The sequence below is a fragment of the Protopterus annectens genome, chromosome 14.part0, assembly GCF_019279795.1.
Source record: "Protopterus annectens isolate FY-2018-M chromosome 14.part0, PAN1.0, whole genome shotgun sequence".
In the NCBI taxonomy this organism is placed as follows: Eukaryota; Metazoa; Chordata; order Ceratodontiformes; family Protopteridae; genus Protopterus; species Protopterus annectens.
The window spans coordinates 883,860,824-883,885,221 of NC_056748.1; the positions used below are offsets into that span (position 1 = coordinate 883,860,824).

Sequence of the window (24,398 nt, forward strand, 5' to 3'; positions counted from 1 at the left end):
CAGGTTGAACTTTTATACAGTTATTTCTTACCATATCCATTTGAGACCCTGTCACATCTTAATTTTTATTTTATTAAAAGCCCTCTAAAAATACACCTCAAAAACCTGTTAACTTAATATTAACACACAAAACTATTTACATCTTCAAATATTGAAGTTTTACCTTCCTAGTAGGAACAATTGTCCCAAACTGACAGACATGCTCAGAGACTTGGTTTAACCTAAAAGGAGAGTTACCCACTCTAAGATGCATGGTACATACTATGCTTCTACTAAGTGCTGGCTTGGTTTTGTTGTATCTTTATTGCTCTCCCAGAATGATAAAACACTTGAATGCTTTCAGAAAACATTATCTCAGAACCATTGAAATAAAGTCAATAAAAGAAAGAAGTATTCTGTTTTTATTCCTCTTTATCAGATTGTCTCTGTGGAAACATGAGAACCTGATACAGAGTTGCTTCTGCAAGTATTTATTTATTTGCTGGAGGAGAGCTTTATTATATTCAATGTTCCTTTTTATTTATTTTCTATCTCTTAAAATGTGTTACTAGATAAAGCAAAGAGCCTTAACCCAGTCATTCCCCTATGCAAGAATGAGAAAAAGCACATATTTTTTCCTTGTGTTTTTTTCTACATTGCAGTACCTACATTTCTAAAAACTGAACAAGGAGAAAGAGAAAAAAGAAAAAAAAAACAGGGGCACCTGTTTACTTTAGTATCCCCATTACACTTGAAAATAACTGAGAAAACTTTATAGCATGCAGACATCATGCACTACATACACATTACTGTTAACAGACGTTTGTTTTCCTTGCAGTCAGCTCTTTCCTTCCTCTTTCCCTCTCCTAAGTGTTCCTCCAAATATTAATGACATGAAGTATGGCATGAGTCCCTTACAAGTTTAACAAAGTCAAAAAGTCCAGTATTATCAGGTTTTCTTGTTCTGTCGTGTTTCACAAATATAATTAATGCTTTATAATCCCATTTTTTTGTTAATTTCTGAGTTTCTGTTTTTATTCCTGTTTATTTTCATCTCCCAAATCCAATCTCTGGTTCCTTTCCAATGTACTATCAGTTATTCTCGTCAACTCTTGTGCTTTTTCTGTCTCTCAAGCATTTTTCATCGAAACACTGGAAAAAAGTTTCACTGGCACAGTCTCTCTCTGGTCTTTATTACCAGAAGAACAAGAAGCAGAATCTCCTTTTGTTTCATAGCTCACTTTTGGTTGGACAAACTTTTGTATTTCCTCCTTAGCATGTTCTGCATCAAAAAATGATTTTGTCCCTCCAGGAAAGAATATATCGAAGATAGCTGATACAGCAGTTTGAATCTCACAGCTGCTTCTCAACATTCCTTGATTAGTGGAATACATTTACTCCTCTTTTGCCTGGTGTACAGTGAGTAATCATTTTCCACAAACACTCTACTGTTTCCCACTTTTAGTACGTTGTCCTTTTGCCACAGGTTTGACAGAATCACCTGCTTCTGTTGGTAGGATTTCATCTATACTATTAAAGGTCTATGTTGCTTTCTCATGGCCAGGTTTGGACCATACACATGATGTGCCATTTCAATTAGGAACTCCTGCAGTGGAATCCCAATCCAGTTGCTTATTTGTGCTTTCATAAAATAAATACAGTCTGTTCCTTCCAGCTTCTATAGTACAGCAGAAATTCTCAAGTTTGCCATGCATGATCTGTCCTCTAATTCTGTTATTTTTTTAAACATCTCTTCTTGAGCATTCTCATATTCTCATATTCAGCCAGCCTTTTCTTCATTTTGACCTCCAATTTCTGCAGTTTTATCACGTCATCTAAATATCGATTTAAAGCTTCTTCCATGTTATCCAGTCTTTTGTTATTTGAGTTGCTATACTCCATCAGTGTTTCATTTATTTTCATTTATTTGAATACATTCCAAGTACATTTGACTTATTTTTCCTCTAGTTTACTGGAAGTCATGTCTTGCACCAAAGCTGGAGCCTATACTGTTTTTTGAACAGCTGCAGAATTCTTCCCAGTCAGTGTTTTTCCTCAACTTGTGTGGTTGATTTTCTTTCAGGTTCTCAGAATTTATTTTATGCTGGTAGTACTTACTAGCCAGTTATTGAAATTTACCCCCACAATAAAGTGAGAACACAGCCTTTAATGGGTATATTATTTGGTATCCACTTTTTTATGAGGCAACTGAACCCTTGCACCAATAACGTTGTTTTGTTATTTAAAAATAGATAAGCTCTGTTTTGGGGCCGGTATGCCATACATACTGTATATAGATTTAATTATTTGAATTTGTCTTGTCACCTGCTAGGGAGTAGAATTTGGTACTCTATATACAGTCTCAATTTCACAGAGACTGACAATTTGATTAAATAGTAAAATATAGATTATCACTTTGGACAGAGAAGCAAGTACAGTAGACAGAAAATAGTTTTGACAGCTTAGACCATCTGTTATGCCCGGCAATTTCATAGCACCAAGTAAGCAGTTACATACGGCGCATCTAAACTGCCAGTGTTGTCATTTATCTTGCTTAGTACCATGCTGTGGACTGGCTAGATATAAGTTGTTACGATATGGAGAGCGGTTCAGGAAATACCAATTTAATAGTTAGAATGCCTTCATATTTCTAGGTTTATGTAGAGTGATTTTTAAATTAGTGTAATATAATCATTTAACTCGTACGGAAAGTGTGTTATTGAAGTTCTGAACCATAAACTAATATAATGATGGGTACGTTTATTATGATATTGAATCATATTTTATTACTTTAAATTGTGAAAAGAAATAGTTTAAAGCCAAGTTATCTCAACATGCAGTAGCAGAATTGCAAACAGGCACTAATCTTCTCACTCAGTGTAGAGGAACAGTTAAAGGGCATTAAGATAAACTAGGCACACACAGTAAAGGAATTCAAATCCATATTATTCATTTTAACTGTGTGAAGCTCTGTACCTTCCTAAGATGTATGACTATGATATAAACAGATACCATCTCCTTGTGAATTTTCTCTTTCAACCACTTGTCATGTTCAAAGGGAATTCAAGATCTGCCATTCTATCAATACAACAAACAGTTGTATGTACATGAATGAACAGGTCCAATGAAGTAATCCAGACTTCCACAGGTTAAGACAAACACCAGATCCACAGTAATAAAGTTAGATCCACAAGAAACAGCAAGCTGGTAGCCATGTATCCAAACATTTCATTAAAAAACAAGCAAAGACTAGCAATTGAAAATAATTTTAATTGACTTGAAAAAGTGCCTATGAATGTGGAAGCACTAGTGTTTGGTTTTGTATACTAAAAAATGCTCCTGGTCAGTGGTTACTAGCTGTTTCGTAACATGAACAAACAGTACTAGTATTCCTGAACATAAAGAGAAAATTTTAAAATGTACAGCATAACCCAGCATGAAGGAAACAGCAGCTATGATGACACAATTGACCTGCAAAAGTAGCAGCTTCTTCCATACAGCAATAGATGATATTAGCTGTTATAATGAAAACAATCTTTTCTGCCTGCATTCAATGAAAATGGCACTTGTAGTCACTGGGGTTGTAGTGCATACATAAGTATCAGTGTTATAGTGCAAACATAGACATCATAACAGTAATGCATACATAGGTATCAGTGTTATAGTGCAAACATAGACATCATAACAGTAATGCATACATAGGTATCAGTGTTATAGTGCAAACGTAGACATCATAATGGTAATGCATACATAGGTATCAGTGTTATAGTGCAAACGTAGACATCATAACAGTAATGCATACATAGGTATCAGTGTTATAGTGCAAACATGGATATCATAACAGTAATGCATACATAGGTATCAGTGTTATAGTGCAAACGTAGACATCATAACAGTAATGCATACATAGGTATCAGTGTTATAGTTCAAACGTAGACATCATAATGGTAATGCATACATAGGTATCAGTGTTATAGTGCAAACATAGACATCATAATAGTAATGCATACATAGGTATCAGTCTTATAGTGCAAACATAGACATCATAACAGTAATGCATACATAGGTATCAGTGTTATAGTGCAAACGTAGACATCATAACAGTAATGCATACATAGGTATCATTGTTATAGTGCAAATGTAGACATCATAATGGTAATGCATACATAGGTATCAGTGTTATAGTGCAAACATAGACATCATAACAGTAATGCATACATAGGTATCAGTGTTATAGTGCAAACGTAGACATCATAACAGTAATGCATACATAGGTATCAGTGTTATAGTGCAAACGTAGACATCATAATGGTAATGCATAAATAGGTATCAGTGTTATAGTGCAAACATAGACATCATAACAGTAATGCATACATAGGTATCAGTGTTATAGTGCAAACATAGACATCATAACAGTAATGCATACATAGGCATCAGTGTTATAGTGCAAACATGGACATCATAACAGTAATGCATACATAGGTATCAGTGTTATAGTGCAAACATGGACATCATAATGGTAATGCATACATAGGTATCAGTGTTATAGTGCAAACGTAGACATCATAATGGTAATGCATACATAGGTATGAGTGTTATAGTGCAAACATGGACATCATAACAGTAATGCATACATAGGTATCAGTGTTATATAATGCATACATAGGTATCAGTGTTATAGTGCAAACACATACATCATAACAGTAATGCATACATAGGTAACAGTGTTATAGTGCAAACATAGACATCATAACAGTAATGCATACATAGGTATCAGTGTTATAGTGCAAACATAGACATCATAACAGTAATGCATACATAGGTATCAGTGTTATAGTGCAAACAAAGACATCATAACACTAATGCATACATAGGTATCAGTGTTATGGTGCAAACGTAGACATCATAACACTAATGCATACATAGATATCAGTGTTATAGTGTAAACATGGACATCATAACGGTAATGCATACATAGGTATCAGTGTTATAGTGCAAACATAGACATCATAATGGTAATGCATACATAGGTATCAGTGTTATAGTGCAAACATAGACATCATAACAGTAATGCATACATAGGTATCAGTGTTATAGTGCAAACATAGACATCATAACAGTAATGCATACGTAGGTATCAGTGTTATAGTGCAAACATGGACATCATAACGGTAATGCATACATAGGTATCAGTGTTATAGTGCAAACATAGACATCATAACAGTAATGCATACATAGGTATCAGTATTATAGTGCAAACATAGACATCATAACACTAATGCATACATGTTATAGTGCAAACATAGACATCATAACAGTAATGCATACGTAGGTATCAGTGTTATAGTGCAAACATGGACATCATAACACTAATGCATACATAGGTATCAGTGTTATAGTGCAAACATAGACATCATAACAGTAATGCATACATAAGTATCAGTGTTATAGTGCAAACATGGACATCATAATGGTAATGCATACATAGGTATCAGTGTTATAGTCCAAACATAGACATCATAACAGTAATGCATACATAGGTACAGTGTTATAGTGCAAACATAGACATCATAACAGTAATGCATACATAGGTATCAGTGTTATAGTGCAAACGTAGACATCATAACAGTAATGCATACATAGGTATCATTGTTATAGTGCAAATGTAGACATCATAACAGTAATGCATACATAGGTATCAGTGTTATAGTGCAAACGTAGACATCATAACAGTAATGCATACATAGGTATCAGTGTTATAGTGCAAACGTAGACATCATAATGGTAATGCATAAATAGGTATCAGTGTTATAGTGCAAACATAGACATCATAACAGTAATGCATACATAGGTATCAGTGTTATAGTGCAAACATAGACATCATAACAGTAATGCATACATAGGCATCAGTGTTATAGTGCAAACATGGACATCATAACAGTAATGCATACATAGGTATCAGTGTTACAGTGCAAACATGGACATCATAACGGTAATGCATACATAGGTATCAGTGTTATAGTGCAAATGTAGACATCATAATGGTAATGCATACATAGGTATGAGTGTTATAGTGCAAACATGGACATCATAACAGTAATGCATACATAGGTATCAGTGTTATAGTGCAAACATGGATATCATAACGGTAATGCATACATAGGTATCAGTGTTATAGTGCAAACACATACATCATAACAGTAATGCATACATAGGTAACAGTGTTATAGTGCAAACATAGACATCATAACAGTAATGCATACATAGGTATCAGTGTTATAGTGCAAACATAGACATTATAACAGTAATGCATGCATAGGTATCAGTGTTATAGTGCAAACAAAGACATCATAACACTAATGCATACATAGGTATCAGTGTTATGGTGCAAAGTAGACATCATAACACTAATGCATACATAGATATCAGTGTTATAGTGTAAACATGGACATCATAACGGTAATGCATACATAGGTATCAGTGTTATAGTGCAAACATAGACATCATAATGGTAATGCATACATAGGTATCAGTGTTATAGTGCAAACATAGACATCATAACAGTAATGCATACATAGGTATCAGTGTTATAGTGCAAACATAGACATCATAACAGAAATGCATACGTAGGTATCAGTGTTATAGTGCAAACATGGACATCATAACGGTAATGCATACATAGGTATCAGTGTTATAGTGCAAACATAGACATCATAACAGTAATGCATACATAGGTATCAGTATTATAGTGCAAACATAGACATCATAACACTAATGCATACATGTTATAGTGCAAACATAGACATCATAACAGTAATGCATACGTAGGTATCAGTGTTATAGTGCAAACATGGACATCATAACACTAATGCATACATAGGTATCAGTGTTATAGTGCAAACATAGACATCATAACAGTAATGCATACATAAGTATCAGTGTTATAGTGCAAACATGGACATCATAACAGTAAAGCATACATAGGTATCAGTGTTATAGTGCAAACATAGACATCATAACAGTAATGCATACATAGGTATCAGTGTTATAGTGCAAACATAGACATCATAACACTAATGCATACATAGGTATCAGTGTTATAGTGCAAACATAGACATCATAACAGTAATGCATACGTAGGTATCAGTCTTATAGTGCAAACATAGACATCATAACAGTAATGCATACATAGGTATCAGTGTTATAGTGCAAACGTAGACATCATAACAGTAATGCATACATAGGTGTCAGTGTTATAGTGCAAATGTAGACATCATAATGGTAATGCATACATAGGTATCAGTGTTATAGTGAAAACATAGACATCATAACAGTAATGCATACATAGGTATCAGTGTTATTGTGCAAACGTAGACATCATAACAGTAATGCATACATAGGTATCAGTGTTATAGTGCAAACGTAGACATCATAATGGTAATGCATACATAGGTATCAGTGTTATAGTGCAAACATAGGCATCATAACAGTAATGCATACATAGGTATCAGTGTTATAGTGCAAACGTAGACATCATAACAGTAATGCATACATAGGCATCAGTGTTATAGTACAAACATGGACATCATAACAGTAATGCATACATAGGTATCAGTGTTATAGTGCAAACATGGACATCATAATGGTAATGCATACATAGGTATCAGTGTTATAGTGCAAACGTAGACATCATAATGGTAATGCATACATAGGTATCAGTGTTATAGTGCAAACATGGACATCATAACAGTAATGCATACATAGGTATTAGTGTTATAGTGCAAATATGGATATCATAATGGTAATGCATACATAGGTATCAGTGTTATAGTGCAAACATAGACATCATAACAGTAATGCATACATAGGTATCAGTGTTATACTGCAAACATAGACATCATAACACTAATGCATACATAGGTATCAGTGTTATGGTGCAAACATAGACATCATAACACTAATGCATACATAGGTATCAGTGTTATAGTGTAAACATAGACATCATAACAGTAATGCATACATAGGTATCAGTGTTATAGTGCAAACATAGACATCATAACAGTAATGCACACATAGGTATCAGTGTTATAGTGCAAACATAGACATCATAACAGTAATGCATACATAGGTATCAGTGTTATAGTGCAAACATAGACATCATAACAGTAATGCATACGTAGGTGTCAGTGTTGTAGTGCAAATATGGACATCATAATGGTAATGCATACATAGGTATCAGTGTTATAGTGCAAACATAGACATCATAACAGTAATGCATACATAGGTATCAGTATTATAGTGCAAACATAGACATCATAACACTAATGCATACATAGGTATCAGTGTTATAGTTCAAACATAGACATCATAACAGTAATGCATACGTAGGTATCAGTTTTATAGTGCAAACATGGACATCATAACACTAATGCATACATAGGTATCAGTGTTATAGTGCAAACATAGACATCATAACAGTAATGCATACATAGGTATCAGTGTTATAGTGCAAACATGGACATCATAATGGTAATGCATATATAGGTATCAGTGTTATAGTGCAAACATGGACATCATAACAGTAATGCATACATAGGTATCAGTGTTATAGTGCAAACATAGACATCATAACAGTAATGCATACATAGGTATCAGTGTTATAGTGCAAACATGGACATCATAACGGTAATGCATACGTAGGTATCAGTGTTATAGTGCAAACATAGACATCATAACAGTAATGCATACATAGGTATCAGTGTTATAGTGCAAACATAGACATTATAACACTAATGCATACATAGGTATCAGTGTTATAGTGCAAACATAGACATCATAACAGTAATGCATACGTAGGTATCAGTGTTATAGTGCAAACACAGACATTATAACAGTAATGCATACATAGGTATCAGTGTTATAGTGCAAACATAGACATCATAACAGTAATGCATACATAGGTATCAGTGTTATAGTGCAAGCATAGACATCATAAAAGTAATGCATACATAGGTATCAGTGTTATAGCGCAAACAAAGACATCATAACAGTAATGCATACATAGACATCAGTGTTATAGTGCAAACATAGACATCATAACAGTAATGCATACATAGGCATCAGTGTTATAGTGCAAACATAGACATTATAACAGTAATGCATACATAGGTATCAGTGTTATAGTGCAAACATAGACATCATAACAGTAATGTATACATAGGTATCAGTTTTATAGTGCAAACATAGACATCATAACAGTAATGCATACATAGATATCAGTGTTATAGTGCAAACATAGACATCATAACCATAATACATACATAGGCATCAGTGTTATACTGCAAACATAGACATCATAACAGTAATGCATACATAAGTATCAGTGTTATAGTGCAAACATAGACATCATAACAGTAATGCATACAAAGGTATCAGTGTTATAGTGTAAACATAGACATCATAACACTAATGAATACATAGGCATCAGTGTTATAGTGCAAACAGAGACATCATAACAGTAATGCATACATAGGTATCAGTGTTATAGTGCAAACATAGATATCATAACACTAATGCATACATAGGTATCAGTGTTATAGGGCAAACATAGACATCATAACAGTAATGCATACGTAGGAATCAGTGTTATAGTGCAAACATAGACATCATAAAGGTAATGCATACATAGGTATAAGGGTTATAGTGCAAACATAGACATCATAACAATAATGCATACATAGGTATCAGTGTTATAGTGCAAACATAAACATCATAACAGTAATGCATACATAGACATCAGTGTTATAGTGCAAACATAGACATCATAACAGTAATGCATACATAGGTATCAGTGTTATAGTGTAAACATGTACATCATAACAGTAATGCATACATAGGTATCAGTGTTATAGTGCAAACACAGACATCATAACAGTAATGCACACAGAGGTATAAGAGTTATGGTGCAAACATAGACATTGTAACACTAAAGCATACATAGTTATCTGTGTTATAGTGCAAACATAGACATCGTAACACTAATGTATACATAGATATCAGTGTTATAGTGCAAACATGGACATCATAACGGTAATGCATACATAGGCATCAGTGTTATAGTGCAAACATAGACATCATAACAGTAATGCATACATAGGTATCAGTGTTATAGTGCAAACACAGACATCATAACAGTAATGCACATAGAGGTATAAGTGTTATGGTGCAAACATAGACATCGTAACACTAATGCATACATAGACTTCAGTGTTATAGTGCAAACATAGACATCATAACAGTAATGCGTAATGCATACATAGGTATCAGTGTTATAGTGCAAACATAGACATTGTAACAGTAATGCATACATAGGCATCAGTGTTATAGTGCAAGCATAGACATCATAACAGTAATGCATACATAGGTATAAGTGTTATAGTGCAACCATAGATATTATGACAGTGATGCATACATAGGCATCAGTGTTATAGTGCAAACATAGACATCATAACAGTAATGCATACATAGGTATCAGTGTTACAGTGCAAACATAAACATCATAACAGTAATGCATACATAGGCATCAGTGTTATAGTGCAAACATAGACATCATAACAGTAATGCATAGATAGGTATCAGTGTTATAGTGCAAACATAGACATCATAACAGTAATGCATACATAGGTATCAGTGTTATATTGCAAACATAGACATTGTAACAGTAATGCATACATAGGCATCAGTGTTATAGTGCAAACATAGACATCATAACAGTAATGCATACATAGGTATCAGTGTTATAGTGTAAACATAGATATTATAACAGTGATGCATACATAGGCATCAGTGTTATAGTGCAAACATAGACATCATAACAGTAATGCATACATAGGTATCAGTGTTACAGTGCAAACATAGACATCATAACAGTAATGCATACATAGGCATCAGTGTTATAGTGCAAACATAGACATCATAACAGTAATGCATACATAGGCATCAGTGTTATAGTGCAAACATAAACATTGTAACAGTAATGCATACATAGGTATCAGTGGTATAGTGCAAACATAGACATCATAACAGTAATGCATACATAGGCATCAGTGTTATAGTGCAAACATAGACATCATAACAGTAATGCATACATAGGTATCAGTGTTATAGTGCAAACATAGACACCATAACAGTAATGCATACATAGGCATCAGAGTTTTAATGCAAACATAGACGTGATAACAGTAATGGATATGTAGGCGTCAAAGTAATAATGCAAATGTAGGTGCCATAACTGCAATGCAAACATAGGCATCAGAGTTATAATACGTTAATGAAATTCATGCATAAGTATCAGAGTTATAATGTAAATGTAGACATCATAGCAGTAATGTTTACATAGGTGTCAGTGTTATAATGGAAACGTAGATATCATAACAGTAATGAATGCTTAGGCATCAGAGTTATAATGCCAAGGCAGGTGCCATAAAAGTAATACATATATAGGCATCAGCATTACAATACATTATGTAATTCATGCTTAGGGATCAGAGTTATAATGCAAACATAGACATCATAACAGTAATGCGTGCATAGGTATCAGTGTTATAGTGCAAACAGAGACATCATAACAGTAATGCATACATAGGTATCAGTGTTATAGTGCAAACAGAGACATCATAACAGTAATGCATACATAGGTGTCAGTGTTATAGTGCAAACATATACATCATAACAGTAATGCATACATAGGTATCAGTGTTATAGTGCAAACATAGACATCATAACAGTAATGCATGAATAGGCTGCCCAATCCAGAATCCTTATATTAGGTAAACTGATGTATCCAGTTGTGCTTAGTATATGGGAAATAAATGCTATGGATGCACATCAATGTGGAAAAGCAAAAATGAACAAGATAAAAAGAGACTAGTTAGCCTAATCTACTACTACAAATACTACTACTAGTTAAACAATGAGAAAAATAATATAGTGAGTAGTACAACTAACCAGACACATAATAGTAAAACACTTACTTCTGCTGGTACTTTGAATTTTTCTACTACATTCAGTTCAAAGAACATTTGTATTCCACATTTAATCAGCTCATGTTCACTGAGGGGGAAGTCACTGAAGCGGAACTCATAAAGTTCAACAGGATGTGGTTCAGGAAGCTCTTCTTTCTGTTAAAAGATTTAAGCTAAGTCTTAGGTGATATATTTTACATGCTTTCTCAGTTTCTCTTTAAGACATAGATGACAAATTATGACAGATTATAATCCTCCTTTGAAATATTTAAAAATGGAAAATATCTGCACTGTTTGAATGCTCACCACTCAGTTAAAATCATATTCCTCAGTAATTACAGTATAGAGCTTATAATTAATTTGTTTTCTACACAAACGTTTTCAATTTTATGAGATTAACTTACAGTAAGATAGTCATATATGTTTCTTGAGTTACAGGACAGTTCATCACAGGCCACCTTATTAGGACCCATGGGATTATAACCCAACTACTGAATGACCACACATCAGAAGCCCTCATAATCACATTACCAGTTAAAACCACACACAGCAAAACTTTTCCATATAGACTGGCCGCACAGATCATCTGAAAGTTGAATACTAATAAACACCACAATAAGTATTTGTGCAAATAAAGAGACCTTTGCATCCCCCATGTGGAGTCTACACCCATGCTAATTATAAATAAATAAATAAATAAATAAATGTGTGTATATATACATATTTATATATATATATATATATATATATATATATATATATATATATATATATATATATATATATATATATACACACACATCTATATATGTATGTATGTATAGGTTCATAGGTTGGTACTAGGCTATCGGCCCTAGGGGCTATACAAGCCTAGCCATAACAATTCCCTGGCTATTTCTTCCCACAGTATTTACTTCTCTGGACCCCTGTCTAGCAGGATGACTGACCTGATCCCCGGGGTGAATTTCTTATTTCCAATTCAGTCATCAAGGTTCCTTTTGAAGACGTCCAAAGAGGCGCTCTGCTTGACATGTATGGGCAGTCTGTTCGAGAGTCTAGGGAGTCTCTGGGTCAGGAACCTATCCCTCCAGCATGTTTTGTTCATTGTGATGACAAGGTTTAGATCCCTGGAGCAAGTGTGTCTGAGGGATTGAGATTTCTTTAAGTGTATCATGTCCAACAGCTCCTGGTTTGACATGGCCTTGTATGTTAAGCAGAGATTGCCTCTGAACAGACGATATGCAACAGAGTATAGGTGGAGTTTTTTTAGATGGTCAGCATAGGGCACCTGCTTTAGGCCTGTGATTCTTTTAGTGAGGTATTTCTGCGGCCTTTCCAGTTGTTGCAGATGTCTTGAGAGGTACATACCAAATGGGGCGTTGTATTCTATAATGGGTCTAATGAGAGTTGAGTACAGTGGGACAGTGGCCTCCTTTTTTCTGGATGAAAAGCCCTTAGTGATGAGGTGTGCCACATAGAAGGATTTCCTGACTGTTGTGGCGATGTGGTTATTGAAGGTGAGACCACTGTCCACCTGTGTCCCTAAGTCTCTTATCACACTTTCAGTGTTTGGTGTACTGCCACCTATGTGGTAATTCATGGGTACATGTTTTTTCCCAAAGGGGATAAATATACATTTCTTGTCAATGAGCTTGAGCCCATGGCTCTGGCACCAAGCATCTGTTTCTGTAAGGACCTTTTGTAGAATATCCACATCATTTGGAGATTCAATAATGGCTCCCAGTTTGCAGTCTCTGTGAACCTTGTTAGCCAGAGTCCCTTAGTGTTGGCCTGTACTTCAGAGAAGTAGATGCCAAACAAGAGTGGTCCCAGGACTGAACCCTGAGGTACTCCACTTGTCACTTGTCTGGAAATGGATTTGGAGTAGGCTACTTTTACAGTGTGGGTTCTGTCAGTAAGCCAGTTGGCAACCCATTGAGTGACGTAGGGATTAATGCCCAGCTTAATAAGTTTATCTATGATTCCAGAGTGGGGGATGGTGTTGAAGGCCTTGGCAAGGTCCATATAGGCTGTGTGGACCACCTTACCCTTGCCCACAGCTATAAAGACTGATTCGAAGAAGTCACTCAGGTTCAGGAGACAAGATCGGCCCTTCACGACCCCAAACTGCATGGAGTCCAGTGTTTGAAGGTTGCCAATGTCTTTGTATATAAGTTCCATGATAATACGTTCCATGGCCTTGCAGATTAGACTTGTCACACTGATGGGTCATTAGTTCCCGGGGTCCAAGGTGGATCCCCCCTTGTGAAGTGTGATAACTGTAGCTGTGCATCACTCAGTGGGCACGAAGCCTGAGGTGAGGCTATGATTAAACATAACACTTAGGTGAGGTGCTAGTTCATTTTGTAGTTCATGTAGTACACAGCCCGGGATGTCATCTGGTCTCATGGATGCTGTATTCTTAGCTTTGGAGAGTGCGTTTTTTACCTGTGTGGCTGTTATTACCAGAATTTGGCAATCTTTCGGTATTGAGATGGGCCCTTTAGGGGTTGAGAGGGGGGTGAAGTTTGCACTGAATCGATCTCCCAGGATATTGGCAATATCCTTGGGATCAGTATATTTAATGCCAATCTGTTGTAGCTCAGAGCAGATCTGAGCATTGCCATTTAGATTCTTGACATAGCTATAGAATGCCTTGTGGCTGTCTTTGGAATCTTTGGCAATTTTATTTTTGTTACTAGCTTTGGAGGATTTTATGAGGGATCTCAGCTTCTTACTGAGGCTAGTAAGGGAGTTTTTTGCATCCTGGGATTTTCCTCTTTTATGCAGCAGTTTCTTCCTTTTGTTGTAAGGGTTGTTTATGGCAAGGAACCACCAGATTGGCTTCCTTTTTTTGGAGGAGAGCGTCTTGGTTCTATTGGGGATGGCACGATTCATGCATGAGTAGATGTGCTCGTACAGTGCCTTAGTGTAGGATTCAGCAGCTGAACTTTCAGTTCCTGTCTGCATTGGCGTCATGAGGTTTGTCACTTCTGCATGAAGATGGCTTTGGAGAAGTTTTTTTACGGAGGTTTCCTTACTGGGGGTGGGGGGGGGTGGGATGTGGATGTGAAGGGTGATTAGCTTATGGTCAGACCTGACCAGCGAGGGGGTGACCATAGGTGTGGAGCATCGATTTCCCATGTTGGTAATGATCAGGTCTAGAATATTAGAGCCCCTGGTGGGACTAAGGATTAGTTGATCCAGGACGTTGGAATTTATGAATTCCAAGAACCGTTGTGCAAAGGTGTTGGTACACGAGTAGTTTTGCCAGTTAATGGCAGGGTAGTTGAAATCACCCAGTATTAGGTATGTATACAGGTGCACACACACTAACTTTGAGTTTCTACAGGCATAAAGAAAGACAAACAGCTGGTGTTACATAATATCAGCTGCTTCGCTTTCCACTTTTCTAAGAAAAATGTGAATAATATTGCTCAGTGTTCAGATGTTATGATGATTATTGGCAACTGAGGCATTAGATGAATGGAATCTGATCAGTGTGGATTTGCTGATTAGGTCTGTAGTCAGGTGTTATTTTCTCATTTCAGAGTGGTTGAATTCAGTATTGTATAATTAGGATTGATCAAATGAGATTCATATTAGAGAATGCAATTAAGAATCAATGGGAAGGATTTCAAATCTGTTACACATTTAGGCCTCATGATGTAGGTATTGTTATGAAATATAACTAATGTACTTGCATAGCTTTCTAATTTCTGGTGGTACAGCTGATGAAACATTATGTGTGACTACATTTACAAAGCTTGAATCCTTCCTAAGAAAAATCTTATAGTGCTTAATCTTTCAGCCATGAAATTATGCCCCTAACTCTTGTGACATTCTTTTGGTTATTTGATGATGATGATGATCTCAGTTAGGGTGCCCTTCCATACTACTTGAATATTCTCTAGTCAAGCTTTATTGTTTGAAAGCATTGCGGCATGTAATTGTCAACTTGCAGCATATAACAGCAATGTGTTTCCCCCTCATGGTATATGCTGTTTGTTTGTATCTCAAGATTGTGGGCTTCCAGAATCATTTCCCAAGCTAGAGTCCTTATCTAGTTTATCAGACTCCAGCATAGATATGGCACAAATATACAGCCCACTTCTTCCATGTTTTACTTACATCTGGGGTACATAAAATTTAGAACATCAGTCTATTTTACTCATACCCTTCTTATAACTTTGTTCAGGGGATTTGTTATGCTTACTAGATTTTACAGATAATTAAAACAACTATTGGTTAATGCCAAAATTGCCTAGAAATAAATTAGCAGGCTGTAAAACTTCTTCTTATGATGTGGTGGAAATACGAAAAATTAGATTATATCTGTGCAGTCTAATGAAAACATATATAAAATAATTTGTGTAAGAGTTGTATGATCAGTTTGATTCAATATTGTTTTTCTTGATTTCCTGCCTCTGCCTAAGTAAGAATACAGTGGTGCTTGGCTAGACAGAGAGCAGAGCAGAACAAGGCAGAAGAGGCATTTATTAGTGAAAAATAGTGCTTACAGTGTTATAGCCAACAAGTTTGGATACTACCTCTGAGAACTTATAAAACATTTGTATGTACAAATGCTACCTTAGACCATAGTACACATAACTGCATGGTGCAAGCATTCCAAGTAGTTACTAATGAACAGAAAAAAGCAGAAGTGCAGTCATTAGAAACAAGGCACAGAGGATGGGTAAATAATGCCAAAACAAAGCGTTTTAGCTCTTTTTACTGTTACAAGTTGCAGGTATGGCTGAACACATCCATACACCTGCTAGTGTAATACAGACGATGTAACAGGTAGCTATATAAAACAAAATATGCAATTCAAAGGAAGAGGAAGGCAGACCCAAGTTATATGTCAGCAATGAAGGATTGAAGCAGGGGTACAGGATGAAGAAGGAAATAATTAATGGAGTGAAGAAAGAGCAATGGATGCAGAGGTAGAATAGGTCAAATGGGCTGCACATGCTGGGCCAAGAATGTACTGGGTGTGTGTATATTGTTGGCTGCATATACTGGTTCCATAGCTTAAGAATGTGCTGAGTGTGTGTGTTCTTGGCAATGATGTTAACTGAAAAATGTTCAAACCTGATGTGGTCTGTAGTGGAAATAATGAAGAATCAAGTCAGGCTAAAATGCTAGGTTGCTAGAAACTGCGGACATTTGGAGCTTGGAAGGGCATGCAGAGAACAACAGGGAGATGGACAAACAAAGGCAGAGCAATAGAAGGAAATGACGTGTGGAATAACTCTATGGGCAGAAGAATATGATGTATGAAACTATTCAAAGGAGAGTAGTAAGTGGGGGGGGGGGTGAAGAAGGGTTGGAGAGGATGGAGCAGACAAAGAAAATGACAGAGAGTTGATTTAAGACCTCCACAAAGAGACCAGTTACTAGTAGAGTCCCCCAGGTTTTTCTGCTGGGACATCTACTGTTCAGCATCTACTTTTCTAAAGAAAAGCCAATACTAATGGTTCTGACTGACTAAGTTTGCAATTGATTGCAAGCCAGAAGCAGTCATTGAATCTCCAAATGACTTAGCCATCCTGCAGGAAGATTTGTCCCAAATAAATAACTGGTGCCAAAATAATGGACTGAAGCCAAATGCATTATTGTATTCTTTAGCAAGTCATCTACCCCAGGTAACTACCACATTGACAATACACCCATAAGAGTTGACCCATTTGTTCAGGATGTGGGAACTTATACAGACAGTGACCTAAATTTTGACCAACATGTGCCTATTGTTCTAAGAAAGTCCTTCTATATTGCACAGCTTATGAACAAAAGCATTGTGTCTAGATCTAGGGATGTCATTTTCCCCATTTATGTATCCTTCATTAGGCCAAACATTGAACATAATGCCCCCTTTGGCATGTATCTGTCCAGACACATGCAACAACTGGAACTCCCACAGAGATACCTTACTAAAAGGCACAAGGCCTAAACAACATTTTTTATATAGACTGACTCAAAACCCTGTCATTATACTTGCAATCATACAGACTGCTAAGAGGTGACCTGTGTCTGACAAGGCATCCTCTGACTCAATGCTGATGGATCATATGGCATCATAAATACTTGGTCTAGGTATCTAAACTTCTTCCGCAACCTCAGCAGAATGCTTTTTATGGACAGGTATGTATCACAGAGGATGCAGCTGCTCTATAGCAGATTCCCCATCCAAGTAAAATAAAGTTCATCCCTGTCCATAGTCAAGTGCAATTTAGATCTATTGATTGGAAACTGAAAATTTACCCCAGGACTGACCCCTGTACTACTAATGGACAGAGGTAGCTCCCAAATGCTGTATTCCATGCATGGGTTCCCCTCAAATTATCTATAGGATGATCTCAGTTGCTCTAATTAGGGGTAATATGTAATAATCGACCATGCGATGGGTAATGCCAATCTATAACCAAATGGGATAGCTTATTTTGAGCACAAAAAGGGAGATTGGCTAGGCTCAGAAAGGGTGGTATCTCAATACATACCTATGAACTTATAAAGTTCAGCAACTCGTACATGGGTAACATAGATGGAGGGGCAACGTGAGCGGTAGGGATGAGAAGAAGAAGCTGAAAGCAGATGGTGGAGGGATGGGGTGGTGGGGTGTATGACAGAGGAGGAGGAAGAAGGCGATAGGAGACAGAGCTTTAGTTTGTAGAAGGAAAGGAATACAAATAATAAAGAAGGAAAAGGGAAGGGAAGCTTACTTAGACTGAAGGATGAAAGGTGGCACAACAGGGGGAGTGTCAGTGAGGTCCTCAAGAGGCAATCAAGAGGAACTGTGAAAGCTGGAGGCAAAGCCAAGGTATGGCAGAATGGTGTTAGTAGTAGTAGGTGCCATTACAGGAGGATCAAGTGAGGTGGGATGGGAGACAGAATGAGTCTAGCCAAAGTCATTACCAGCATTGACTTTAATCAGCACATTACAATTCCCTAGAGTGGTAACAAAAGGGAGGAACTACTCACATGTAGGGGTCCATGTGTATCAAACGACATGGTAGAAATGGTGGATAAAGCCATAAACTGGAATAATATGTTAACTTGAGGATACAAGGAACTGAGAAGTATGGTAACTTTTTCTAATGTTTTACCAGAAGAGCTAACAGTGAACACGACCAACAAAAGGATATAATAGATGACTGTAGGTATGATGGCTGACAGAAGGGAGGAACAGCATTAAAGTATTAGATATTGGGACTTTACCTCACAGAAAGAGGGACTACTTGCCAGAGACAAGCTGCATCTCAGCCACCAAAAGGGAAAGTCATGACTAAATAGGGATTGGAAACTTTTAGAAAGGATTTAAAATAGTTGCACTACACCCAGCCTTAATCAAGAGTGTGACTGACTTCATTTTTTGCTGGTATGAAAAGGTCCTCTGAAACAATAAGCTACTAAACTTCTACTAGTCAGATATCAAGCCTTGAGTTTTGTTGAAGGAACAGTGAATGCCATAAAAACTATTTGTATGAGAGATCATTCATTCAGTATCAGCTGATATAACTTCTGATATATGCTGTTTAGTGTGGATTCTCCCCAAGTGTCTATACTAAATCCCTTACTGTTTTCTTTATTTATTAATGATTTTGTATTAACCAACCTAACACTCATTTTAACCTATATATGTATGATAATTGAAAGAGGTACAACCAAAATCAGATCTGGAAAGCAGTTCTAAAAACTTACAAAATCTACTTCTGGCTTCAGAATTAAACTTTTACTTTGAATATCCCACAAATAAGCAACTATGATCTTCAACAGCTCTAAAGCATGCCAAACTTAACCCATAACTTAATATAATCACCTAAAATAACATTCCCATAGCTCAACAGTGCATACTCAAATATACTCAAATGCTTAGGGTAAATATTCACAGAAACCTTGCTGTGTTACAGAATCTCTACCCTTGTCCTGTTAAAAAAATATATTAATAGGTACTGGCTTTCCTTTGCCAAAACAGTGGCATTCCCTGTTATTAGTCAGCCATATCTCAGTCCCAATACAAGAAAGATTCAGAAAGTGGTCAGTAAAATATGCAGCCTCGTCTCACTGCCAGCATATACTTTGGCATCACTGTCCATCTCTAGGAAAACCTGCAGGTTACTCATAGCTACACAGCTGCACTGTTACTATGATTAATCTCTCTCAGGCTACTGATGTCGGATGACTCCTCTCATAGCCCAAAAGATTTCACTTAAGACTCAACATTTGTACCACTACCCACTGAGTAGCCACAGCCAAGGAGCCCTTACTTTGCTACCTGGCCATCTTTTGGGCTTGAAGCCAGTTAAAGGGTCTTCTCAAAAATTGCCCTACTTACCTGGGACTCAGTTTCAGAAGATATTTGTAATGAATATGCCTAGTCCAACTTTCATGTAAAGGTTATGCACACCTGAATGGTGCCTACCTGTGTAAATAATTTATGAGAAGGAGTGTCCTTAGATGGGGGTCAAAGTTTAGAGTGAGTTGCTAAAAAAATCTTACATTGCTTAAATTTTCAGCCATTTAATTACACCCCTAACTCTTATGACAACATTTTGGTTATTTGATAATGATCTCGGTTAGGGTGCCCTTGCATTGCTTGATGCATATTACTCGAATATTCTCTAGTCAAGCTTTATTGTTTGAGAGCATTGTGGCACATAATTGCTTGTAGTTTATAGGAGCAATGTGTTTCTTCCTTGTGATATATGCCATCTGTTTGCACTACAAGACTGTGGCCTGCTAGTGAATGAGCAAAAGACTTTTATCTTGTATTTACTGATGAGTCTTTCTCTAAGGTGAAGTGACAGAACCAACAAACAGCCAAAAAGAGTATTAAAATCAGAAAAAAAAAGATAAAATGTATGCTAATACTGCAAACAGATTGCACTTTATTAATGTAAATTAAACGGAACAAGCACACTTGAGGTACTTTTTCAAGTTTAATTCACACTGCTGTTGACAACATTTTATGGTCACGTGATGCACCCCACTATCAAAAGAAAGAAGAAGTGAATGTTTCAAAGATTTCTTTTTAAGTGCAGGCTTGGTACGGTGTTCTGGATGCTCATTTTTATGTAGGTAAAAGAAATCGCACATTACTTTAATGTGGAAGGCAGCATTTATATGGTATTAAAAAACTGAACATGAACATTTTTAGAGTAGGCATGTATCTAGGTGTGAAGCATACATTTACATTTTAATACTACAGTTAATACATGAAAGGCATCATAATGTGATACAAGGAATCTAACAGAAGATACTGAATATAGATTAATTACAATATTGAATGTGACTGGTTATATGGGATCGAAGCACTGAGTTTGATACCTGTACTTGAAAAGAATGCTTTGAAGCATCAATTTATTCTTTCTTATGATAATGTGGTGTATTATGAGACTAACTATAAACTATTGTCATTGGTAGTATGCTTTTAACTTGAAACAGTATACTGTGTGTGAAATCACTTGTTTTGTTTTGTTAATTTTATGTGAAATAAAATGCAGTTTGTTTATGGTGTCAGTAAACATTTTGCTTTATTTTTTATCAAATTGCAGTGATGTTGGGGTGAGAAAATTAAAGTAAAGGGGTCCAAGAGGATACATAGAGAAGCTGCTGTTTTGTGTTTCACTTGTAGATGCACAAACACAGTGTAGTATCCATGTGTGTTGATCTTGGTGTACTTCAACTGTACGTTTTTCTGTTGTTGCAGCCAAGAGTTCATAGGTTCATAGGTTAATTGATAAATACTAGGATAGCTGCTCTTGCAGGACATTTTAAGTCTGACCAGTTTCCCTTTCTTTGCTTGAATTAACCTATACCATTTGGTTAGAGACTGGCCTTACTTAGCCTATGGTTGATAATTATTTATTACGCCTAAAGAGAATAACTGGGAACCTACCACAGATAATTTGCATGCGATAAACTATTTAGGAGCTGCCTCTATCTTTTAATAGTACAAGAGGCAGTCCTGGGGTAAATTCTGTTTTCCACCCATAGACCCAAGTTTGAAAATGGACAGAGATTAACTTTGTTTTATGTAAATGGGAAGTCTGTTCCACAACAGCTGTATCCTCTGTGAGATATATATCTGTCCCTCCAAACCTCCAAAAGTTGTAGTAATGGCAGTGGAGATTTCGAGGAGGATAAATGGATCTGCTTATTCATCACATATGTCATACAGCAGCTAGGGATTGTACAGACATTACAATACTGAAGTAGCTGAGAAGCACTGGAAACATGACCCACAAAACATTATAGAAAATGATGAAATGTATATTATATGGGATCACCTATTACCAACAGTTCATAAAAAATAGATGTGAGAAAACCAGATACAGTAGTCCATGAATAGTGCATGAAAAGAAGACAAAAGTAGCACTGATTATTGAAATTGCTACACCTAGTGATTACAGACAGACACAAAATCATAAAATACCATGATTTGCAGGCAGACATAAGAGCAGTGTGGAAGAAGGATACCCAGACAGTTCCAGTAGCAGTAGTAGGAGCAATGGGCCTCATAAAAAAATAATTTATAGTCATATTTAAATATGCTACCAGTACATGTAACACCATATGAACTGCAGAAGGAGTTAGTTGTGGGCACATTCTAGATGCTGCGATGAGCAATTTTGCCTAACATCAAAGATTGAAACAATACTAATTTCATGAACTTTAATAATACTTTGATTTAGGAATGGGGTCCTTTCCCATCATAGGTTCATAGGTTCATAGGTAGGTACTAGGCTATTGGCCCTAGGGCCTATATAAGCCTAGCCAAAGGTACCCTGGCTTTCACCACCCAAGAAAATTATTTTCCTGTACCACTGTCTAGCAGAGCCACAGAAGTGATCCCCAGGGTGAATTTCCTATCTCCCATCCAATCATCAAGATTTTTCTTGAACAGTGCTAATGAGGAGCTTTGCTTGATATAGATAGGTAGTTTGTTCCAGAGTATGGGAAGTCTCTGGGACAGGAATCTATCCTTCCAGCATGTTCTGTTTATTGTGGTGACGAGGTTTAGGTCCCTAGAGCATGTAGCTCGTAGGGATTGGGATTTCTTTAAGTGGAGCATGCCTAAAAGCTCTGGGTTTGACATAGCTTTGTGTGTTAGGCAGAGATCGCCTCTGAGCAGGTGATACGAAATGGAGTAACACTGCAGTTTTTTGAGATGGTCTGCATAGGGCATCTCTTTGAGGTCGGTAATCCTCTTTGTGAGGTATTTCTGTGGCCTTTCCAGTTGTTGTAGATGTCTTGTGAGGTACATACCAAAAGGGGCATTGTACTCTATAATGGGTCTAATGAGTGACGAGTAGAGGGGAACAATGACCTCTTTTTTCCTGGATGAGAAACCTTTTGTGATGAGGTGTGCCACATAGAAGGATTTCCTGACTAATGTGGTGATGTGATTATCAAAGGAGAGACTACTGTCCACCTGTGTCCCAAGGTCTCATCACACTTTCGGTGTTAAGTAGACTACCACCTATGTGGTAGTTCATGGGTACTGAGTTTTTACCAAAAGGAATGACAATGCACTTTTTGGCATTGAGCTTGAGGCCATGGCTTTGACACCAGGCATCTGTCTCAACAAGGCCCTTTTGTAGGATGTCCTCATCTTTTGGAGTTTTGATTATGGCTCCTAGTTTGTAGTCATCTGCGAACTTCGTTAGCCAAAGACCTTCTGTGTTGGCCTGCACTTCAGAGAAGTAGATACCAAACAGGAGAGGACCCAGGACTGAACCCTGTGGTACTCCACTTGTCACTGGTCTGAAGCTGGATTTGGAGTCTGCTACTTTCACATTGTGGGTTCTGTCAGTGAGCCAGTTGGCAACCCATCTTGTGACATAGGGATTTATACCTAGTTTAGTGAGTTTATCTATAATTCCAGAGTGGGGGATGGTGTCAAAAGCCTTGGTGAGATCTAGATAGGCTGTGTGAACCACCTTACCCTCATCTATGGTATTAGAAACCCAAAAAACTTGGAGAAATTATACTCAGCTGTACAGCAGTGAATACCTGTTAGTTTTACTACCTACCCTCTTTTTACTTTTATGTTTCCTTAGCACTTTTTTTGTCTTGGTTTTAGTTTACGTAAACACTATGCATTATAATTATTTGATGTTTGTGTGTAATACTGTTTAGTTTCATTTCCCTGCATAATGATTTTAATTTCAATTGTGTGATTTTAATATGAATTTAGTGCATTCTAAAAATCCTTATTTTCTGTAATGTATTTGCATTGGCCTGAGTAATAGCTGAGACGGATGATATACTAGACTGCTAATTTGGTTCATACTAGACTATTGATCAGATAGATCATTTGCTGCCTCGCTTCAAGATTCCATTCCATCAGTACCTTGATTGGTTGGGTCAGAAGTGAATTTAAGGTTTCCCAAC

General features: G+C 36.6%; 1 protein-coding gene across 1 annotated transcript in view; it reads right to left on the reverse strand.

The window, feature by feature from the left end:
• The window catches only part of PDE6C (phosphodiesterase 6C), a 537,951-nt gene that overhangs the window by 266,314 nt on the left and 247,239 nt on the right, over window positions 1-24,398 (reverse strand). Inside the window, exon 12 of the mRNA XM_044055635.1 lies at window positions 12,012-12,158. Coding sequence (XP_043911570.1) covers window positions 12,012-12,158 — 147 coding nt within the window. The remainder of the gene's footprint in view (window positions 1-12,011; window positions 12,159-24,398) is intronic.